Genomic DNA, 22,368 nt, shown 5'->3' with positions numbered 1-22,368 from the left:
CTGAAGTATTACCTAATAAGTGAAAGTGAATTATTAGTCGGGCTTAAAGACTAGAGAAGTACCACACCTGTAGGTGTCCTGGAAGAACTATAATGCTCCAGTACTCAGACACAGCAGCTGTTGTCATGAAGTGTCAGCATCCTTTCCAGCCTACCTTTGTGTCAGTCTGCTCCATAAACTTGAATATTCCCAAGAGTAGAGATACTAATTCTTAAAAGAAGATGCTGACACCTGTGATGATTCTGTTCTATTTAATAAGCCCTAATACTAAAGTTCTGTATGTTAGGATCTAATAGAGAATAGAGTCCAAGAAAAGGAAAAGAGGAATCACAACCGTACACTTGCTAGGTGAATAAGCAGAAAGGATTACTATATAGTAAATTAGGTATATTGGGAAATTTGAAAATCTTACAGGACATTGTTTGAAATAAACCACCCAGGGTTTTGTTTGTTTGTTTTTTGTTTTTTGGGTTTTTTTTACTAAATAAAATATAAATACCTGTGGGGATTTCTGGTTTTTCGTATATTAGGAAAATGTCATTTTAAAAGACATTGAAAATAATAATCTAGGTTCCAACCATGAAAAAGAAATGCTCTCACGTTGATTCAGTAAAAACCAGCCTTTGTAAAATCTAACCAGTAAATGGATTGAGTCATTTTTAAATGAAGTTGGAACTTCGTAGTTGTGTTCAGTGATACCATGTTTTCTTCTTTCAAGTACTGAAACTTACACTGTGATATAAAGTAGCTGTCTCGAAGAACACTCTTTGTACCATCACTTGAGAACCACAGTTGTATTTAGAAAATAAGCTAGCTAGTTATTATAAATGCTCTGCTACTCTGAGTGGTATTAATACTAGCGCAGTAACGACCGTACGTTCTCACCATATTTGCTGTCCAGCTGTTGTTCGGACTACAACTGTGTGTCCCGAACTGTAGCTGCCTCAAAGCGCCTTCATGATACTATTTTGAAGTGACTACTCTGAAATCTGGGCAGTGAAGTTGGGTGAATTGAGTAATTCAGTTTCTTCAGAGATAATGAGACTATGTGTTCCCTAAGGAGATATATATATATATATATATATATATACATACATATATATATAAAACTAGTGAGTGGAAACTGAATCCGTTCCCAGTTTTAATGCTTTTCCAGTTCAACAGTGATATGCATGTATGTGTCTCTTTCTAACCCTTCGAGCTTCTCTCTGTGTGCGATTTAGGGTTACATTCCGAAAAGCAAATGGGAGATGGACACATCTGAGGCCAAGCTAGGTGGGTATCTCCTTTTTCCTGTTTTTATATGTGATACCTGATGGTAATGGTCATAGATCTTTCTGCTGTAAGAAGAACAAACTTCCCCAAATTTCTGCTTTAAACCAAGATTTTTGGCCTACCTTACATCCTCAATTTTGCTAGCTTTCAGTTTAATTAGTTTCATCTTGTGACAGTGAAAAAAGAAGTGTATTTAGAAGAATCGCCTTCACTGTCACTTCAAGATTTTAGAGTAAGGGGAAGTATGAATTTAGCAATAAAATACTGTCACTTCTAAAATCCGTTCTGTTATATTAATCAGAAATGTTAGCGCTGATGAGATTTCTGCTTTTTTAAAAGAGTATTTAACTGCAGTCCAAAGCTGAACCTGATGATGAATACTTTGGGAAATAATAGTAGTAATAATAATGAATATTGAAATTTAAACATTCCTTAAAAGGCAGTTATTTTCCTTGTATAATAAATAGAGTTTCTGGGTGGGGGGAGGTAGATATGTGATTCAGGTTTTTGAGGAACCTACTTTATAAGATTCTTACCTTCAACTTGTTTTTAGTGGCAGATTACAAGGTAAACTGTTAAAATTACTGTCTAAATCAAAAGTTGGAGTTGCTTAATGTGAGGTTGTCTGTCAAATAGAAAATCAAGCATATCCAGTGGATTTTCTTCCAATATTTCATGGTAATAACTGCAAAACATTTTTTCTTTTCTTTTTTTTCCACTTCACTTAAAGAGAATCATTTATCACTTTGATTAAGATGTATTAATAAATAATCTTAAAAAATGAGATAAGGGCTTTCTGGAAGATTGACCTTTCTAATGTATGAAGTGTAACTGTCAGTCTCTGCGTTTCTCTTCTAGTATCATGGTGTTACTCCAAAACTGAAGTAACCATCTAAATATCTTAAGTTCATAGAACAAATCTGAGTCATTTAGCTGCTTCACTGTTTGGGATACATTGTGTTTCTGATGTAAGAGGAGTGCATTTTACACAAGTTGCATAAGTTTCTGCCTTTTATTTTGCCCAGCTGATCATGTTAGCAATTGATGTTCACTAGGTCCTATGTAAAAGGTAGTTCCGTAAACTTTAGTATTACTCCGTTATTGGGATAGGCGCTTTGATATAAAGTCCAGGATTTTTTTTTTTTTTTAATGTGTGACAGGTGAAAATTATGTGTGCGTACTGACATATTCTTAAACTAGTCTTCCCTCTTTGGGAAATCTTTGTCAGTGATCTCTTCCTCTAAACTTTTAAAGCATTTATAAATATTTAAGTGCAATTAAATATGTAGGAAAATAATAATCACAAACTACTTTCTAAATAATAATGCTTTAGATCTGCTTATTTTGATATTAAATTAAGTCTGTTTGAAGTTCTGTACTGTACTTTGAGAATAACCTATAAGAGTGCAAGATCATTTCCTTCTTCTGGTTCTCTAAATAGCAATTACCTTTTGGGGCAAAAAGATCATAAATAAAGAGACAAGAGGATTGTAAAAGTGATCAATATTTTAACTAAGCATATAATATTCAGAGGCATTGTGTAATATATGATCTATGATAATGCTTTTTTAAACTTGAGCCAGTCCATTTTCTATTCTTCTTTCTAATTTCTAAAGAGAAAGGTTATTGGAATTTAGCTGTGATGAATATTCAAGAAAATATGGTATTAAACTTGGTATTGATTTTGGAAAAAATCCTGGCCTGTCTACCATTTGCTTCTCAGAAAATACATTTTATACAAATTCAGTTCATCTTAAAGAAAGACTGTTAGGCAGTTAATTCCAGAAATGGATTTGTTAAATAGACATTTCAGTTAAAGGCACTGCAGGTCCAATAAGAATTCAGAACATAAATCCACCATGTTTGCTGCTGCTGCTGTTTTAGTAAGAGTGACAGTGATGTTTTATGTAATGACTCACATCTTGTACCACTCTGTTACCTTAAGAGCCAATCTCCCCGTGGAGGAAGGCAGATTGAGTGTGAGCATTCTTGAAAGTGCTGGCTTCTTTGAGATTGGTCCATGTAGCCAAATGAAACAAAGATTCTTCCCTAAAACATGAGGCTTTTCATCTAGGAATTAACCTATTTATGGTGCCTTCTTTAGCATAACAAACTCAATAGACTGATTACCAGGTCCAATTAATTTTTGTGAGTACTCTACCAACATTCTTGAATTACTTTGGGTAACATGATCATGCGAGATGGAAACATACTAAGCTTCATCGGTGTCACACACTGAGCCAGAAGAGCTGCATCTGTATCGGGGGAGTTTTGATTCACAAATGAGTCTGCCAATGAGAAAGGACTCGTTCACCTTTCGTGCAGCTGGTTCATTCTCATTACGGATTCTTGATCTTTGTTCATTAGGTACAGCATGCAGTTCAGCTGATGTTTAAGTGTTAAATCAGGAGTGGCGTAATTTTAGAAAGATTCAGAACCGGCCTGAAATGCACGGGTGTGGTGGAGTCGTAATGACTGCCTGTGGCCCGCTCCAGTTGCCCCTGACTGGCTCCTTCTCAGCTGGGGCACAGGCACCCTCATACAAGGGTGGGTATTACGTGCCACCTCAGATGCTCGGATTCGGCACTGAAGCTACTTATATTCCGACGATACAGCTTTGGTTTCTCCAACTGTGAGAAACCAAGAGAAGGTCTGAGAGTGTTATCCTATTATAGATTTCTCCATACCAAGTACTTTTGCTTTCCTCATCTGTCATTTGTCGCTCCTTATCGGTTATTGTGTATTAGCCTTCTACGTGTCAGGCAGATTCATCTGTTCACAGTTGGAATGCACTTATTCATATAGGCACATAACCCTCGTATGTTTACCATGAATGAATTTTCAGAAACACCATTTATATTTAGAAAATGCATAGATGTATTTACAAAAATTTTCTGTCGTGCTATATAATATATACTGTTCTGAAGATGTGGGAAAATTCTGTGACCTGCCAAGTTGGATGTTTAGACCTTCATCTTCATCTTAAAACTTCATCTTTTGAAATTCAGACCTCTGAAAGTCATTAGTATGGGTGTATGGGACACCAGCCGTCTTCTGTAATTAACACCCCAGATTCCTCTTCCCTCACCTTATGCCATACATCTGTGTGTTTGGGTTTCCAGGATGCCATGTGGAAGAGGTATGAACCTTTCTTCATCCCCAAGAAGGAAGCTTTAAACATGCTGTGCACAATGAAATTTCCAATTAAACATTACAAACAAAGGTGTTCAGACTAGAAGTACATGCTCTTCTGATCTTCCATGTTGCAAATATGGGACTCCTGGTCTGTAACTCCTGTCACTTACCCGGTGTCTGAGGAAACGTTCTTGCAGTTTTCACCCTTGCCCTTCTGCATTGCTGCCTTGGCCATGCTCTATTCTTGGAATTCAGATATGAATTTTTTTTTTCTTTTAAAGTATGTTAATGTCAAAGTTAATCTTAAGTTTGGAAATCGTCTGAGGTTTATTTATTAAGTGTGTTAGAGCTTCCTACTCTTCTAGTAATACTGTATACTGTTGAACTAGAACAGTTTTATTGTTTGTGGGACTTCATTGGTTTTCTAATACCATAATCTGTGTCCCTGAGCAGTCAAGGGATCACTTTAAGAATTTGTATTCTACGGCCTGTCATACCCGTGAAGATAGAGCCATTTGGTACAGCATGTGATTTACAGAAGAGATCAGGAAACCGTTTCTGTTGAACTCATTCATGTTAAAGTTTTTCCAAAGTGATATGATAAAAAATTTATTGAGTTTTGTAAAGTGTTATAGTTTGCTTGCAGATTTTTCAGAATACTGCTTTTATGGGGGAGGGTTTTAGGAAATAAAAGCTTTGCCAAGTATGCGAAATCTTACTGGTTTTTTAAGCCTGTATGGTATGGTACAGTTAGTTGTGTGTGAATCTTTTACATTTGAAGCACAAACTCACCCTCTTTTCCTGCCACTGCTTCCATTGTATTTTCCTTTTCATATCAAGTTCTCTCCAACTTGGTGCCTAACAAATTTTTTATCATATATACACTCTGCACCCTTTATGGAGTTTAATGAAGTATGGTTACTGTGTATTTCTGACGTTTTTCGGTTTTCTTTTATTGACTTTCTTAATAATAGTATGTGTATGTAATCACAGATTATTCAAGAGTTTAGTACTTCAATGTAGCTAAAAATATAAATAACTCGTAATACTTCACATAGGGAATTCAAAATCAGTGTTAACAACCAATTAAAAATGACTACATATTTTCATTGCGTGTACTTGAACACACCTAAACTCATGTCTCAGAATTTCTGAATCCTCTATCTCTCTTCTTTTAATTGGTTACAGTTTGGGGCCCTTGGGAAACCTAGCCCTCTCAGATTGAGGATTCAGAAAGAAAATTTAGATCTGGTCACTTTGGCGGACTAACTCTTAGCCTCAGAATGGTCAGTAGCACTTCACAGTGGTGATTCGTACAATCAGCTTACTCAGAAACAATAACTCATGGGGAATCCTTGATCACTGGTCAAAATCCCAAGGAACTATTAATCGAAAACCTTTTTAAACATTAGCTTGGCTCATTAAGTTGTTGGTACTACCTACTTTTCATAAGACACGGTATCACACATGATTACAGATCAAATGGGTGGTGTTAATATTGCATTAAAGGAAAAAAAAAAAAAGAGTAGAAGAAATAGCTTTTAGAAAAACCCGTCTCCGCATTTTCCTTCAGAACACAAGAGCTGAAGTGTGATTTGGTGGGGTGGGAGGCCAGGAGACAAGTGACTTTTCTTGCCCTGCCCGTGTTTGTTACTTAAACCAACTTTGTAATGTAATGCCTGCCAGTGAGAACACCAGATAAACAATGGAATTTGCCCAGAACTGTTACCTCGGCCAAGAAGATAGTTTGGATCTGCAAGCGATGCTGCTCTCAAAAATGTGGCCCTGCCCTCTGACAGTGTTCCAGACTTCTTTTCCTTTGTTTGTGTGTTGTGTGCAAACTCACACTCCTCCTTAATGCTGCGGCTCTGTGTTTGTCCCTCAGACAAGTTGGATGGCTTGAGAACTGGTACTAAAAGGAAACGTGACTGGGAGGCAATTGCCAGCAGAATGGAGGATTATCTTCAGCTCCCTGATGATTATGACACTCGTGCTTCTGAACCTGGGAAGAAGAGGGTAAGAGACTTTGTCAATAATTGCCATTAGGTGAAGGGCTCCTTTAGGCAGCTGGTTCTAGAAGGTTATAGGCTGATAAGAATATGAATACTGTTTTTTAGAGTGATTTAATTGATACTATATCATATTACAGATCAAAAGAAGGAGTCAGACCTTACAAATTATCAGGTTAAAATGCACAGGTAACTTTAAAAATGGGGAACAGACTCTCATGGCCAGCACATTGTCAATCTTAACGGAATTTGAAGTGGCCACTTGTGCTGTTTTGTCCTGGGGCACAATAGCCAGGTGCAGGTGTTGAAGAGAATCTGTGGAGTTCTTTTTTTTTTTTTTCTTTTAAGATTTATTTATTTATGTGAGAGAAAGTGAGTACAGGGGAGGGAGGGGCAGAGGGAAGAGAGAGGATCTCAAGAAGACTCCCTGCTGAGCACAGAGGGGCTCCCATGACCACGAGAGGCTTGATCCCACGACCATCAGGTCATAACCTGAGCTGACATCAGGAGTGAGATGCTTAACCATCTGAGCCGCCCAGGCGCCTCAAGAATCTGTAGGATTTCCTAGTGGGTTAGATATAGAGAGTCCAGGAGTGGTTGGAAGCAAAGGTGAATCTTCAGGGTTCTGGCCATAAGCACGCCATGTGTGTGGTGCCGTTTACTGAGTCAGAGAAAACCAGGGGAGTCCGGTTTGAGACTAAAAAACGAGGTCAGTGCGGGACCATTTAAGTTAGAAATGATAGTAAGACCCAGGACCTCAAAATTTAGAAATTCACGTGGAGTGAATGTTTCAAGAAGTAGAGAGTCATTAATTCTTAAATGATACAGAGAAGGCAAGTAAATTGGGAACAGAGAAATGGCGATTAGATTTGGCAACATGGAGATCACTGATTGATCAGTAGTCAGTCAAGCTTTCTTTTTTTTTTTTTTTTTTTTTTTTTTAAAGATTTTATTTATTTATTTGACAGCGAGAAATCACAAGTAGATGGAGAGGCAGGCAGAGAGAGAGAGAGAGAGAGGGAAGCAGGCTCCCCGCCAAGCAGAGAGCCCGATGCGGGACTCGATCCCAGGACCCTGAGATCATGACCTGAGCCGAAGGCAGCGGCTTAATCCACTGAGCCACCCAGGCGTCCCTCAGTCAAGCTTTCTTAGAGAGTTAAAGGGCACCAAGCCCTTTAGGGCTTTTAACTTTAACTCTCTTCTTTAGCAGACTAAAGAAGTACTAGGATATGAACTGTAGAACAGCAGATAGAGACACCTTTTTGATGAAGTTTGTAATGAAAAGGAGCAGAGAAATGTAACCAAAACATCATACAGACATTAAATTTAGGAAAAGTGACCTTTGTGTATATCTTTTAAAACAAAATCAACAAAGTAAAAAATCATATTATATATGATCTGGATAAGCCTTTTCTAGCTAATATGTCTTGGTCTTCCTATTTTAAGTATATACAGACCTACCATTCTTTTTAAATAGCTTCCTAATGTTTGGTTGTACAGTTATCGGGTCCCTTACTGGTGGATACTTAGCTGTTTTCACTGTATTGTTAATGTAAATACTATGGGGAAAGTTGTGGTGCATATGTTTTTGCCATCGTTTTGAAAGTATATCCCTAGGGTAGATAGCACTAAAGCTGCAATCTTCTGTCAGTTTGACTAATACTGTGAGCTCTCTTTCCAAAAAGATTACATCTGTTCATACACCCACATGTAAGTAAATGCCTGTTTTTCCACACTTACACTGAAGGTGCTATTATCAGACTTTTAAACTTTTGGCAATTTGATAGGTAAGACAAAAATGGCATCTGCATTTCCTTAATTAAGATGACGTTGTGTGTCATTTCTTTATCTTTACACATCGTTTCTTTTTTATGGATTTCTGCAGTACTTTTAATATTGAAAGAGTATTTATTGTAAGAGAATAAAAATGCCAGTAACACTTCATTATATTGGATAACATTACAAAGAACTCCAGTTTTCCAAACTCTTTTAAATAGTTCAGATGGCCCCTAGGCCCACCCGTGTCCATGTAACTGGAAAGGAGGGAAAACAGAGATTAGGGGCCTACTGTGTGCCTCACTCCATCCAGGCACTACCTGTGTTGATTCCTCCTATTCCAGTTTTAAAGTTGGAGCAATAGAATTAGAAATAGCTCAGGGCGCCTGGGTGGCTCAGTCCGTTAAGCGTCTGCCTTCGGCTCAGGTCAGGATCCCAGGGTCCTGGGATCAAGTCCTGCATCAGGCTCCTTGCTCAACAGGGAGCTTGCTTCTCTCTCTGTCAGCTTCTATCTCTGCTTGTGTTCTCTCTCTCTCTGACAAATAAATGAATTTTAAAAAATTTAGAAACTCCCTTTGGAGGGAAAAAAAAAAGAATTAGAAATAGCCCCTCCTTGGGAATAATAATTTGGTATAGTTGAGTTAACAATAAATAATCTCAAATGACAAATATTTTCTCTGGTTTATTTTTAGTCAAATACTCTATGGAGTATGTGATCCCATGTAATTTACTGTGTAAGCTGGGTGAACAAAGAGAAGTAGGCTGTGCATATCCTAGTTGTTTTTTTTTTTTTTTAAGTTTTTATTTTAATTCCAGTTAGTTAACATACCATGTTATACTAGTTTTAGAAGTGTACAATGTAGTAATTCAGTACTTCCATTCAGCAGCTGGTGCTCACCATGACATGTGCACTCCTTAATCCCCATGGACTATTTCACCCCTTCCCCCCACCCCCCATCACCTCCCCTCTGGTAATCCTCAGTTTGTCCTTTATACTTGAGAGTCTGTTTCTTTTTTTCTTTTTTTCTTTTTTTTAAGATTTTATTTATTTATTTATTTATTTGAGAGAGAGAGAGAGAAAGAGCATAAGTAGGGTGGGGGCAGAGAAAGAGGGAGAGAATCTCAAGCAGACTCTGCACTGAGCGTAGAGCCCCAAACAGGGCTTGATCTCAGGACCCATTAGATCATGACCCAAACCCAAACCAAGGGTCGGGTACTCAACTGACTGAGCCACCCAGGTGCTCTAAGAGTCTTTTTTTCAACTTTTCTCTCTCTCTGTCTTTTTTCCCCTTTGATCATTTGTTTCTTAAATTCCACATATGAGTAAAACCGTATAATATCTGTCTTTCTCTGACTTACTTATTTCACTTAGCATTATTTACATACACACACACACACCCCCCATATCTTTATCCACTCCTTAATCAGTGGACACTTAGGCTGCTTGCATAATTTGGTTATTGTAAATAATGCTTTTGTAAACATAGAAGTACATGTTTCCCTTTGAATTAGTGTTTTTATATTCTTTGGATAAATACCCAGTAGTGCAATTGCTAGATTATAGGGTAGTTGTATTTTTAACTTTGGAGGAACCTCCATACTGTTTTTCACAGTGGCTGCGCCAGCTTGCGTTCCCACCAATAGTGTGTAAGTGTTCCTCTTTCTCCACATCCTTGCCAACACCTGCTGTTTCTTGTGCTGTTGATTTTAGCCATTCTGACGGGTTTGAGGTGATATCTCATTATAGTTTTTTTTTAAGATTTTATTTATTTATTTGAGAGAGAGACAGTGAGAGAGAGCATGAGAGTTGAGAAGGTCAGAGGGAGAAGCAGACTCCCCGTGGAGCTGGGAGCCTGATGCGGGACTTGATCCTAGGACTCCAGGACCGTGACCTGAGCCAAAGGCAGTTGCTTAACTAACTGAGCCACCCAGGCGCCCTCACTATAGTTTTGATTTGCATTTCCCTTGATGATAAGTGATGATGAGCATCTTTTCATGTGTCTGTTGGCCATCTTGTGTGTCTTTGGAGAAATGTCTGTTCATATCATCTGCCCATGTTTTAATTGGATTAAATGGTTTTTGGTTCTTGAGTTTTATCAGTTTATCAGTTTTATCAGTATGTGGATACTAACCCATTATTGGATATGTCATTTGCAAATATCTTCTTCCATTCCATAAGTTGTCTTTTAGTTTTGTTGATTGTTTCCTTTGCTGTGCAGAAACTTTTTGTTTTAAAGTAGTCCCAGTAGTTTATTTTTGCTCTTGTTTCCCTTGCCTTAGAAGACCAGGAAGAGGTTACTATAGCCCGTGTCATAGAAGTTACTGTGTGTGTTCTCTTTTAGGATTTTTGTGGTTTCTAGTCTCACGTTTAGATCTTTAATTCATTTTGAATTTATTTTTGTGTATGAAACATGGTCCAGTTTCTTTCTTTTACATGGTGCTATCCAGGTTTTCCAACACCATTTGTTGAGGAGACTTTTTCCCATTAGATATTCTTTCCTGCTTTGTTGAAGATTAGTTGACCATATTAATGGCCAACTTATGTTGACCGTTATAAATGGTAGGTAGGTAGGTAGATTCATTTCTGGGTTTTCTATTCTGTTCATTGGTCTGTGTGTCTGTTTTTGTGCCAGTACCATACGGTTTCAATTACTGCAGCTTTAATTTAACTTGAAGTCCAGAATTGTGATGCCTCCAGCTTTGCTTTGCTTTTTCAAGATTGCTTTGGCTATTTGGGATCTTTTGTGGTTCCATACACATTTTAGAATTGTTGTTCTAGTTCTGAGAAAAATGATGTTGCGATTTTGATAGGGATTGCATTAAATGTGTAGATTGCTTAGGATAGAGTATAGGCATTTTAACAAGATTTGTTCTTTTAATCCATTAGAATGGGATGTCTTCCCATTTCTTTGTGTCATCTTCAGTTTCTTTCATTAGTGTTTTATAGTTTTCAGAGTACGGGTCTTTCACTTCTTTGGCTAGGTTTATTCCTGGGTATCTTTTTGATGCAGTTGTAAATGGGATTGTTTTCTTAATTTCTTTTGCTGCAGTTTCATTATTGGTTTATAGAAGTGTAGAAGATTTCTGCACATTGATTTTTGTATCCTGTGACTTTGCTAAATTCGTGTAGCAGTTTTTCGGTGGAGTCTTTCAGATTTTCTTTATGTAGTATCATGTCTGCAAATAGGGAAAGTTTTACTGCTTACTTACTGACTTAGATGCCTTTTTTTCCTTTTTGTTGTCTGATTGCTGTGCCTAGGACTTCTAGAACTATGTTGAGTAAAAGTAGTGAGAGTGAATATCCTTGTTTTGTTTCTGTCCTCTCCGTTTTTTCCCATTAAGGATGATACGGGCTGTGGTTTTTTTCATATATGGCCTTTATTATGTTGAGTTGTGTTCCCTCTAAACCTAATTTGTTGAGGGTTTCTATCATAAATGGATGTTGTACTTTGTCAAATGCTTTTTCTCCATCTGTTGAAATGATCATATGGTTCTTTTCCTTTATCTTATTGATGTGACATTGATTGATGTGCAAATGTGAATCACCCTGGAAACCCAGGAATAAATCCCACTTGCTTGTGGTGAATGATTTTTTCTAATGTGTTGCTGGATTCAGTTTGCTAGTATTTTGTTGAGAATTTTACATCTACATTCATCAGGGATATTGGGCTATAGATCTCTTTTTTAGTAGTGTCTTTCTCTGGTTTTGTTAAGAGAATAATGCTGCCTCATAGGATGAATATGGAAGTTTTCCTTTTCTGTTTTTTGGAATAGTTTGAGAAGAATAGCTATTAACTCTTTCTTTAAGTGTTTGGTAGAATTTGCCCGTGAAGCCATCTGGTCCTGGACTTTTGTTTGTTGGCAGTTTTTTTATTCCTGATTCCATTTCTTTGCTGGTTATCAGTCTGTTCAATTTTTCTATTTCTTACTGTTTCAGTTTTGGTAGTTTGTTTGTTTCTAGGAATTTATCTACTTCCTCTAGGTTGTCTGGGTTTGTTGGCATATAGTTTTTCATAATACTCACGTATAATTGTTTGTATTTCTGTTGTGTTGGTTTTTATTTCTCCTCTCTCATTTGTGATTTTGAGTCCTTTCTCTTTTTTACTTGGTAAGGCTGGCTGGAGGTTTATCGATTTAATTGATACTGATTGATATTGAACTAGTTCCTGGTTTCATTGGTCTGTTCTATTGTTTTTTTAGTTTCTGTATCACTTATTTCTGTTCTCATGTTTATTATTTCCTTTCTTCTTCTGGTTTTACGTTTTGTTTGTTCGTTTTTCCTAGCTCCTTTAGGTGTCAGATTAAGTTGTTTGAGGTTTTTCTTCTTGAGGTATGCCTATAATATTTTATACTTCTCTCTTAGAACCGCTTCTGCTGCATCCCAGAAGTTTTGGTCTGTTGTATTTTCATTTTCATTAGTTTCCATGTACTTTTTAAATTTCTTCTTTTATTTCCTATTTGACCCATTCATTCACAGTAGCACATTATTTAACCTCCACATATCTGTGCTCTTTCCAGATTTTTTCCTGTGGTTGACTTTTAGTTTCATAGCAGAAAAGATGAATGGTATGACTTTCATCTTGAATTTGTTGAGGCTTGTTTTGTGGGCTAAATATGTGGTCTCTTCTGGAGAATGTTCCATATGTACTTGAAAAGAATGTGTTCTGCTGTTCTAGGCTGGAATGTTCTGAATATGTCTGTTAAATCCATCTGTTCCAAAGTGTCATTCAAAGCCACTGTTTCCTTGTTGATTTTCTGTTTAGATGATCTATTGATAAGAGGGGTGTTAAAGTCCCCTACTATTACTGTATTATTGATTAGTTCCTTTAGTGTTATTAACTGTTTTATGTATTTAGGTGTTCCCTTGTTGGGTGTGTAAATATTTACAGTTGTTATATCTTCTTGTTGGATTGTCTCTTTCGTTGTTATTATTAGGTCCTTCTTTATCTCTTGTTTCAGTCATTGGGTTTTTTGGTTTTTGTTTTTAAAGATTTTATTTATTTATTTGACAGAGATCACAAGTAGGCAGAGAGGCAGGCATAGAGAGAGAGAGAGGAGGAAGCAGGCTCCCTGCTAAGCGGAGAGCCCGATGTGGGCCTCGATCCCAGGACCCTGGGATCTTGACCTGAGCAGAAGGCAGAGTCTTTAACCCACTGAGCCACCGAGGTGCCCCTACAATCTTTGTTTTAAAGTATTTTGTCCAATGTAAGTATTGCTACTCTGGCTTTCTTTTGACATCCATTTGCAGGATAGATATTTCTCTATCCCCTCATTTTCAATCTGCAGGTATCTTTAGGTCTAAAATGAGTCTCTTATAGGCAGCATATAGATGGGTCTCATTTTTTTTTTTTAATCTATCCCATCACCATATGTCTTTTGAATGGAGCATTTAGTCCATTTACATTCAGTATAATTATTGACAAATATGTTTTCATTGTCATTTTATTATGTTTTATGGTTGTTTCTGAAGGTATTCTCTGATCCTTTCTTGTCTTTCTCTCATGGTTTGCTGATTTTCTTTAGTGATGTATTTGATTTCATTCTCCTCATTCTTTGCATATTTATTAGTGGTTTTTGATATATGGTTATCTTTAGGTTTGCTTATAACCTCTTCTGCATGTAGCAGTCTATATAGTCATTTAAGTTTGAACTTATTCTTTTTGCCTTTCCTCCCCACATTTTAAGTGTATGTTATAATATTATACATCTTTTTATTTTGTGAGTTCCTTGACTGTTTTTTTTAAAGATTTTATTTATTTATTTACTTGAGAGAGAGAGAGAGAGAGAATGAGAGCGAGAACATGAGCAGGGAAGGGGCAGAGAGAGCAGCAGACCCCCTGCTGAGCAAGGATCCCAATGCGGGACTTGATCCTGGGACTCCAGGATCATGAGCTGAGCTGAAGGCAGTTGCTCAACCAACTGAGCTACCCAGGCGCCCCACCTTGACTGATTTTTTAACAGAAATATTCATTTTTATTGCTTTTGTGTTTCTTACCTTTATACTGTCACTTTTGCTCTCCTTTCCAGTCAGAGTCCCCTTTAATATTTCTTGTAGGGCTGGTTTACTGATCATGAACTCCCTTGTTTTTTGTTTGTCTCTATCTCTCTTTTCTGAATGATAGCCTTACTAAATAGTGTATTCTCTGCAGCAGATTTTCCCCATTTAGCACTTTGAATATATCATGCCACTGTCTTCTGGCTTGGAAGTTATCTGCTGAAAAATCTCCTGCTAACCTTATGAGTTTTCCCTTGTAAGTTACTGCCTTCTTTTGTCTTGTTCCTTTTAAGACTTTTTCTTTATTATTATATTTTGCCAGTTTAATTACAATATGTCTTAGTGTGGATCTGCTTTTGTTGATTTTGGTGGGAGTTCTTTCTTCAAATAAATTTTCTGTCCCCTCTTGTCTCTCTCCGTCTTCTGAGACTCCTATAATAAGAATGTTATTACATTTGATAGAGTCACTGAGTGCCCTAAGACTATTCTCATTTTGCATAATTGTTTTTGTCTCCTTTGTTCAGCCCGATTACTTTCCATTACTCAGTCTCCTTAGACCACTCATTCCTTCTTCCTCTTCTTCCATCCTGCTGTTCATTCCCTCAAGCATGTTTCTCATGTCATTTATTGTACTCTTTATTTCTGCTGTGCTATTCCTTCTCTCTCTCTGCTAAGGGTCTCACTGATGTCCTCCACTCTTTTCTCAGATCCAGTGAGTATCTTTATGATCATTAGTTCAAATTCTTTATTAGGCATGTTACTTATATCTGTTTTGCTTAGATTTCTGGCCCTGTCCTTGTTCTCTACTTTAGGATAAATTTCTGTTTTCTCATTTTGTCTAACTCTCTGTGCCTCTTTCTCTGTGTTAGGAAAGTCAGCTACAGCTCACATTCTTGAGGGTAATGGCCATATGAAGAAGAGGTCCTGTGGTGCCCTGCACTGTGTCCCCTATTCCCCAAGGCCTGGCACTTCCGGGAGTATATGCTTCTGGGAGTATATGCTGCATATGGTCTGCTCTTTTGTCCTAGCCATTTTATCCTTCAGGCTAGTTATCTGCAGAGGCTCTTTGCCAGTTGTGGGCAGTGTTAGGTCCCTGGCCTGAATGTAGTACGTTTTAACTAGGTGTGCTGTGGTCAGTTTGTGAAATGAGACCTTTTGCCCCCACTGCCAGAACTAAAGCTCTGCAAAACTCCTGCCTCTGGAGATGGCAGCGTGAGCAAGACTTTTGGTTCAGTATTGGGGAGAGGGTTTCTGCTTGCTGGGACTGAGGCAGGCCCACCAGAGTTTGTGCATGCACAGAGTGGGGAGGGGTCTCGGGTTGGGGAGGGGTCTCGGGTTAGGCAATTTCGGTAGTGAGTGTCAAGTGTTGGGTGTCAGTGCTGTGCTGGTTCCCACAGGTAGTCCTGCGCTTGTGCTTCCGGGGCAGGGGAGGGAAATGGTGCTGGCCAGTTCCTTGTTTCCAGAGGAGTCTCTCTCTGTGAATGCTCTCTCTGGGATGTGCTCCAAGATGAGCAAATGACCTTCACACTGTATGCCACAGGCACTTTTCAGATTGCTGTTACCATGCTGCACGCTTGCCTGCCTTCTCTCCAAGAGCAGGGCAATGCCCTCAGGGCGTCTTCCAGCCAAGCCTGCTGATTTTTGAAACTCCATTACCAGAAGTCATGAAATTCAGCCCCTCTTGCTTTCCAAGACAATTAGATGGGGATTTGTTTTCCCCTGCACTCCCCAGTGTGTTAGTATGTCTCTCCCCCTCTCCCTGACCACTGCTCCCTCCCCACCACAGCAGCTGACATCCATTTCTCTCCCAAACCGCCTCTTCACACTTTCTACCTTCTTCATTGTGGCCTCTCCTCTACCTTTAGTTGTGTGGTTTGTTCTGCCAGTCTTCAGCTTGATTTCTGGTGTATCTAGGATGACTCTTCCCCAAAGATTTTTTTTATTTATTTGACAGACAAGAGATCACAAGTAGGCAGAGAGGCAGGCAGCGAGAGAGAGGAGGAAGCAGGCTCCCTGCTGAGCAGAGAGCCCAATGATGTGGGGCTCCATCCCAGAATCCTGGGATCAGGACCCTAGGATCATGACCTGACTCAAAGGCAGAGGCTTTAACCCACTGAGCCACCCAGGCGCCCCTATTTAGGATGATTTGGTAGTTATCTAGTTGTATTTGTGGGTCAAGGTGAGCCTAGGGTGGTCCTACTTTGCTGCCATCTTCTTAACTCCCACATCCTAGTTCTTTAAAGTGGCTTATCTGTGACCCCTCCCCTGCCTCATATCCTCATCTCAAAGAGTTTGTAACTCTAAAACCACTCACCAAATCAACACCAGACCACAAGGAGCTCCTGCGGGTAGCAACTAATGCAGAATTCATAACTTACTCCTTTTCTGGCATCTCTTGCTTGCTTTATAATTGAGGGGTTTTTTTTGTTTGTTTGTTTGTTTTTTTTTTTTTTACGAATACCAGGCAGGCTGCTAGGATTAATGTCTACTGTAACAAGAAGGTAGTTCTATAGGGTTAATCGTAACTAGAATTTTATGAAAATGCTTTATTTTTAAAATATAATTTATATTTTAAAAATTTTGGTTGCTTAGTTGGGCATAAAATGGTAGCTCCAGTGGACTTTGTGTTTCTTTGATGAATGGAAGGTGAACCGTTCCCTCGTTTGCAGGACTCACACATTTTAGAAATATTTTTAGTGATAGTGGCTGAAACGTATATACCTCAAACCTTTGAGTGTTAGTCAAGACTTTTCTGTATTGTACATTTTTTAATGGTTAAGATAAATGGCCAAAAAAAAAAAAAAAAGAAAGATGGTAAATCTCAGTTAAAGTACCTCTGGGAAGATTAAGAGAGGCACTGACATTTAAGAAACCATTTCAAGTTGAAAGCATTGTTCTGCTCCGATAGTTAGTGTTTTGGTATTCATTCATTCATTCTACAGTGTTGAGTGTGTGTCAGATCTGCAAATGAGGCCTCTTAGAGCAGACCTCCAGTGGAGGAGTCCAAGATGCAAATAAATAATGTTAATATAGCACCAGTGTATATTAAAGATTCGAACAAAATACAGTAGTTTCCAAAATATTTTATTTATTTGTTTTTTAAAGAATTTATTTATGGGGGCACCTGGGTGGCTCAGCCATTAAGCATCTGCCTTCAACTTGGGTCACAATCCCAGGGTCCTGGGATGGAGCCCTGTATCAGGCTCCCTGCTTGGTGAAAAGCCTGCTTCTCCCTCTCCAACTCCCACTGCTTGTGTTCCCTCTCTGGCTGTTTCTGTCCGTCAAATACATAAATAAAATCTTTTTTAAAAAAATAAATAAAAGATTTTTTTAATGTATTTGACAGAGAGAGAGTGGGCACAAGCAGGGATGTGGTAGGCAAAGGGAGAGGGAGAAGACGGCTCCTTGAGGAACAAAAAACCCGATTCGAGGCTTGATCCCAGGACCCTGGAATTATGACCTGAGCCAAAAGCAGATGCTTAACCGACTGAGCACCCCAAAATATTTTAATTTCAACTTAAAATTGTGGGCATTGGTTCTAAAACATATTGCTTATTTAAAAAATAATTACATACTTTTTATTCTAATCCTATGTTCTTTATTTTATCTGAGTTTTAAAGACTTAATTTAAGCTACAGACTTAAAAGTTAGTTCTTAGTTTATTCAGGGTAAGATGGACCAGTGTGTACTCTGTACCAAAGATGTACTGTGGACTATTTACCATTTCTTTCTTCGGTGGCCACAATCTGTCCATTCTTTTTTTTTTTTTTTTAATTTATTTGACACAGAGAGAGAGATCACAAGTAGGCAGGCAGAGAGAGAGGGGGAAGCAGGCTTCCTGCTGAGCAGAGAGCCCGATGCGGGATCAGGACCTGAGCTGAAGGCAGAGGATAAACCCACTGAGCCACTCAGGCACCCCCAGTCTGTCCATTCTTCATTCCCCTTAACCATAATCATTTTTGCTAAAATGTGTCCCCTTGATCCCAAGTGTATGAATCTATCAAAATAAATACAGTTAGCATAAATCCATAGCAGAAAGCCCAGAGAGCTCTGTATACAAAAAGCCCACATTATTTAGGCTTATTTATTTATTTATTCTACTAAAGGCTATGAAGGAAATTTAGGTTTTTTACCCACTAAAAATCTGCTTTAAAAGGAGTTGGGCTTGGGGCGCCTGAGTGGTTCAGTTGTTTAAGTGTCTGTCTTTCGCTCAGGTCATGATCTCAGGGTCCTGGGATCAACCCTTGCATCAGGCTCCCTGATCAATGGGGAGAGCCTGCTTCCCCATCTTCCTCTGCCCCTCTGTCCCTGCCCCTGCTTATATTCCCTCTCTCTGTCGAATATACATAAAATCTTTAAAGAAAAAAAAATTTTTTAATTGTGTTACCAATTTTCCCCATTCCTATTACTACTTATCTTCTCTTTGACCAAGTGGTTGCTGTTTGGAGAAGCCTAGTCATTTCATTTTGGTAATAGGGAAGGTCAGTGCACCTATAAGAGCAGTTGCATTTCTGTGTCCAGTATGAAGAGCATGGAGTATGCATGCTCTGGTTTTCTTGTCACAGATAATAAATCACAAGCTAAATTTAAAGTACAATCTTATGGGGCCCCAGGGTGGCTCAGTTGTTAAGCAGCTGCCTTCAGCTCAGGTCATGATCCCAGGGTCCTGGGATCGAGCCCCACATCAGGCTCCCTGCTTGGCGGGAAGCCTGCTTCTCCCTCTCCCACTCCCTCTGCTTGTGTTCCTTCTCTCGCTGTGTCTCTGTCAAATAAATAAATAAATAATAAAATACAATCTTAGGGGTGCCTGGGTGGTGCAGTCAGTTAAGTGTTCACCTCTTGGTTTCAGCTCAGGTCATGATGTCAGGGTTGTGAGATCAAGCCCCATGTCAGGCTCCAAGCTCAGTGCAGAGTCTGCTTGAAATTCTCCCTCCCTCTCCCTACCCCTCCCACTTGTGTGCTTATGTTCTCTTCTTCTCTCTCAAATAAATCTTTTTTAAAAATCCAATCTCTGCATGAGGCTCCTGGGTGGCTCAGTTCTTGGGCATCTGCCTTCAGTTCAGGTCATGATCCCAGGGTCCTGGGATCTAGCCCTGTGTCAGGCTCCCCACTGAGAGCCCACTTTTCCCTCTCTCTCTGTCTGATGCTCCTGCTACTCGTGCTCACTCTTTCTGTTAAATAAATAAACAAAATCTTTAAAAATATGTATACAATCTCTGTAGACTTTGGTGCTATGTCCACAGTTTCATAGTTTCTCAAGTATTTCAGCTTATGCAGAATATATCTACTTATTTTTTAATTGTTTATATAAGAATCTATATTTGATATATTACTGAAATTGAAAATGTATTTGCTTATATTCTAAAAATATCAGAATACCAACCAAGGGAAATATCCCTGATCTATATGTATTTGTAGTTAAAATCTACGTATTTCCATAAATGCTAACAGTTGAGTCCATCTCTTCATCTCTTTATCTCATGAATGAAAATAGTAACAGCTCCCTATTTTCTAAGTTTAGATTTCAAGAAATATTTGTTGTGTAGAGATAAATAAAAGTCCACTGATCTAGGGTATTTTTAGTCTCTTAGGGAAGACAGGTCTATAAATAGATCATTGCAATATAGTGTGAAAGTTCAAAAGTGAACATGTCAAAATCCAGAAGTAGCTCTAAGGAAGCAATGATTGATTAATTATTTGATTGGCAAAGAACAAGAAAGATAAAGCAGGGGTAGCTGATTACACTTACGGCAGGTGGACAGAGGGCATTTCAGGAAGGAGACGAGTATATGCACAATTACAGAGATGGGAAATGGCTCCAGGTGCTCTGAGAGCTAGAAGTAATTTCGTACTGCTTATATAAAAGGCTGTAGGCACTGCCCAGAAACACCACTGAAGAGTAGACAGGGCCAAATCCAGAGGGACCTGTGTGCTTAGATTTTATTTTTTAGGCAGGGGAAAGATTTAAAGCAGGTGAGAGTCATAACCGTGTGTATTTTGGGATCACTCTGGCAGAATGGGTTGGAGGGACTGAGCATGTAAGGTAGGAAGACTAGGCAGAGGGAAAAGTAAGATCAGCGAACCAGAAAGGAGAGAGACAGAGGAAAGGTAGGCACCAGGACTGAGCTGAAAGCTGAACTGTTCAGGAGCTAGAAGGGTTAGCACTTGGTAACTGACCAGAGTTTGCTTTCTGTAACTTACATGGCTTTTTCTGCTTCTCCCCAGTTAATTCCTAATATTTTTATCTCTTGGTTTCAGATTAGTTACCCCATCCCTTAGACTATCCAGAGAGTGAAGAAGCTCTTTCCATATTTATTTTCCCTAAAGCCCAGCCTAACGCTGTGTTCTTTCTAGGTGAGATGGGCGGACCTGGAAGAAAAGAAGGACGCAGATAGGAAAAGGGCCATAGGTTTTGTGGTCGGACAGACTGATTGGGAGAAGATCACAGATGAAAGTGGTCACCTGGCTGAGAAAGCCCTCAATCGAACCAAATATATATGATACTTAGTTTTTGAACGGAGTCATTGTTCCTCTAAGGTAAGATTGCACAATCGTATAAATAGCCTACTGGGTGGTTGTTTTGAAGGGTTTGAGATAAAGGAGACAGCATGCTTTGCTAAAAATGCTTCCCTTGTATTATTTTCTGGTTCTTAAAACAGTAAGTATGTGCTTCTTGCCAACATTTATAGTGCATGGTGTTGGAAAAGGGGAAATTTTCTGCAACCTGGCTCCCTTAATACAAGAGTTGAGAAAAGCTTGGATTCTATAGATTTGAGGAGTGGAATGATGCGATACTGGAGTCTACTGGATTTTCTGCCTGCTGCTCCGTGGCATGACAGCCTTTTCTTTTCTTTCCAGGTGGTTCGCTTTGAGGTGATCTGAAGCCACGACCTCATGGAGCTTCGTTGTGTGTCACCTTGCCTTCCACGTTTCGATTTTTGTTTTGTTTCTACCACTTTAGTTTTTTAAAATTCTCCAGTGTCCCCAAGAGGTATTAGAATCTTGCTGTACCCAAGCAAGACATTAATTTTTCTTTTTAACTATTTTGGGGAGGGAGGGAGTGATAGCTTAACTGCTGAAGCCAGGTGGAGGGTCTGCTGGAGGATTCCAACAGAAAACATTTCCTCCGCTGTACAATGTCACAGACTATCTCTATCATCATTGCTTTGTGGCTGTTTTTGTTTTTTACTGTATGTAACTGGTAGCTGATTGTACTAGGATTAAAAACAATAAACTTTCACGATAAAGCCGATGAGATTCATGGGCTATACAGCATGGGCCCCTTTCTCTTGTTTTCTTAACTTTATTTTTTACTGCTCTTTTAATATGGTGTGTTCTAATTACGTGCTAGCCGAACATCCAAAACCTCTTTCCGATTGAATGTTATATAGCTTAGTGACTCCATAGCACATACTGTAAGCACAAGGAGGGCTCTCAGTGATCTTTGTTTGATGGCTGATTTCATTCTCTATCTTTGCGCCTTGAAGACTTGAAGAGATGACTGCCAGTACCCTGTCCTCCTTTTCTTCCAAGTGTCGGTTCCCTGGAGTACATCAGTTACAGCTTGATGTTTCATTGTTTTATTTTTTGGATCCTCTTGTTGTTCCTCCTTCTTTCCACTTTGTCCCTTCATGCTGTGTTTACTTTGATTTTTCCCTCATCTGGATTTGATTCCTGGTGGGCAGATCTGATGAACTCCATAGAACTTCGGAACTTGTTGCCTTATCCTTAAACTTGAATCGTTGATGTTTTCATCAAGATTTCAGGGGAGGACGAGTACGGAGACACGCAGCCCTCTGGCAGGCAGCCTCTAAGCCTGTCAGGTTTTCAGGTTCTTGCCAGATAGCTCGTTATTGGAAAGCATGGACTTCTGCACAGAGTTTCCTCTCGTGTGGATACTATGAGGTGGAACCGAGAAATTCACAGACCTAACACCCAAATACCATTCCAATTTAAAAACAAAAAACAAACAAACAAACAAAGAAAAACCTCTTTTACCTTTCCCATTCTGCAAAGAAAGAAACATCATTTTCTAACATGAGAGAAGACAGGAGCTTTTTTCCTCAAACACCATTTCCACTTTGTAATCCAACTCAGCAAGTTGTAAATTTGTTCGCAAAAGGCTCGAATATTTTGTAATATTCACTTTTGGGCTATGGACAAAAATCTTTTAATTTT

At 38.8% G+C, this 22,368-nt stretch overlaps 1 protein-coding gene across 4 annotated transcripts in view; it reads left to right on the top strand.

The window, feature by feature from the left end:
- YLPM1 (YLP motif containing 1) overlaps positions 1 to 21,465 on the top strand; it is a 75,190-nt gene extending 53,725 nt beyond the window's left edge. For 2 of the 4 annotated variants that reach the window (XM_059182800.1, XM_059182802.1), the window contains 4 exons: positions 1,224 to 1,275; positions 6,296 to 6,426; positions 20,545 to 20,727; positions 21,049 to 21,465. In XM_059182800.1, the coding sequence (XP_059038783.1) occupies positions 1,224 to 1,275; positions 6,296 to 6,426; positions 20,545 to 20,691 (330 nt within the window). In that variant the 3' untranslated portion in view covers positions 20,692 to 20,727; positions 21,049 to 21,465. Of the gene's footprint in view, positions 1 to 1,223; positions 1,276 to 4,397; positions 5,117 to 6,295; positions 6,427 to 20,544; positions 20,728 to 21,048 lie in introns of those variants that run through there. The other 2 variants (XR_009355833.1, XM_059182801.1) reach the window with 2 other exon arrangements.
- Positions 21,466 to 22,368: the final 903 nt, after the last annotated feature.

Source organism: Mustela lutreola, chromosome 7 (assembly GCF_030435805.1).
Source record: "Mustela lutreola isolate mMusLut2 chromosome 7, mMusLut2.pri, whole genome shotgun sequence".
Classification (NCBI taxonomy): domain Eukaryota; kingdom Metazoa; phylum Chordata; class Mammalia; order Carnivora; family Mustelidae; genus Mustela; species Mustela lutreola.
This window is presented reverse-complemented; position numbering and strand designations above follow the sequence as displayed.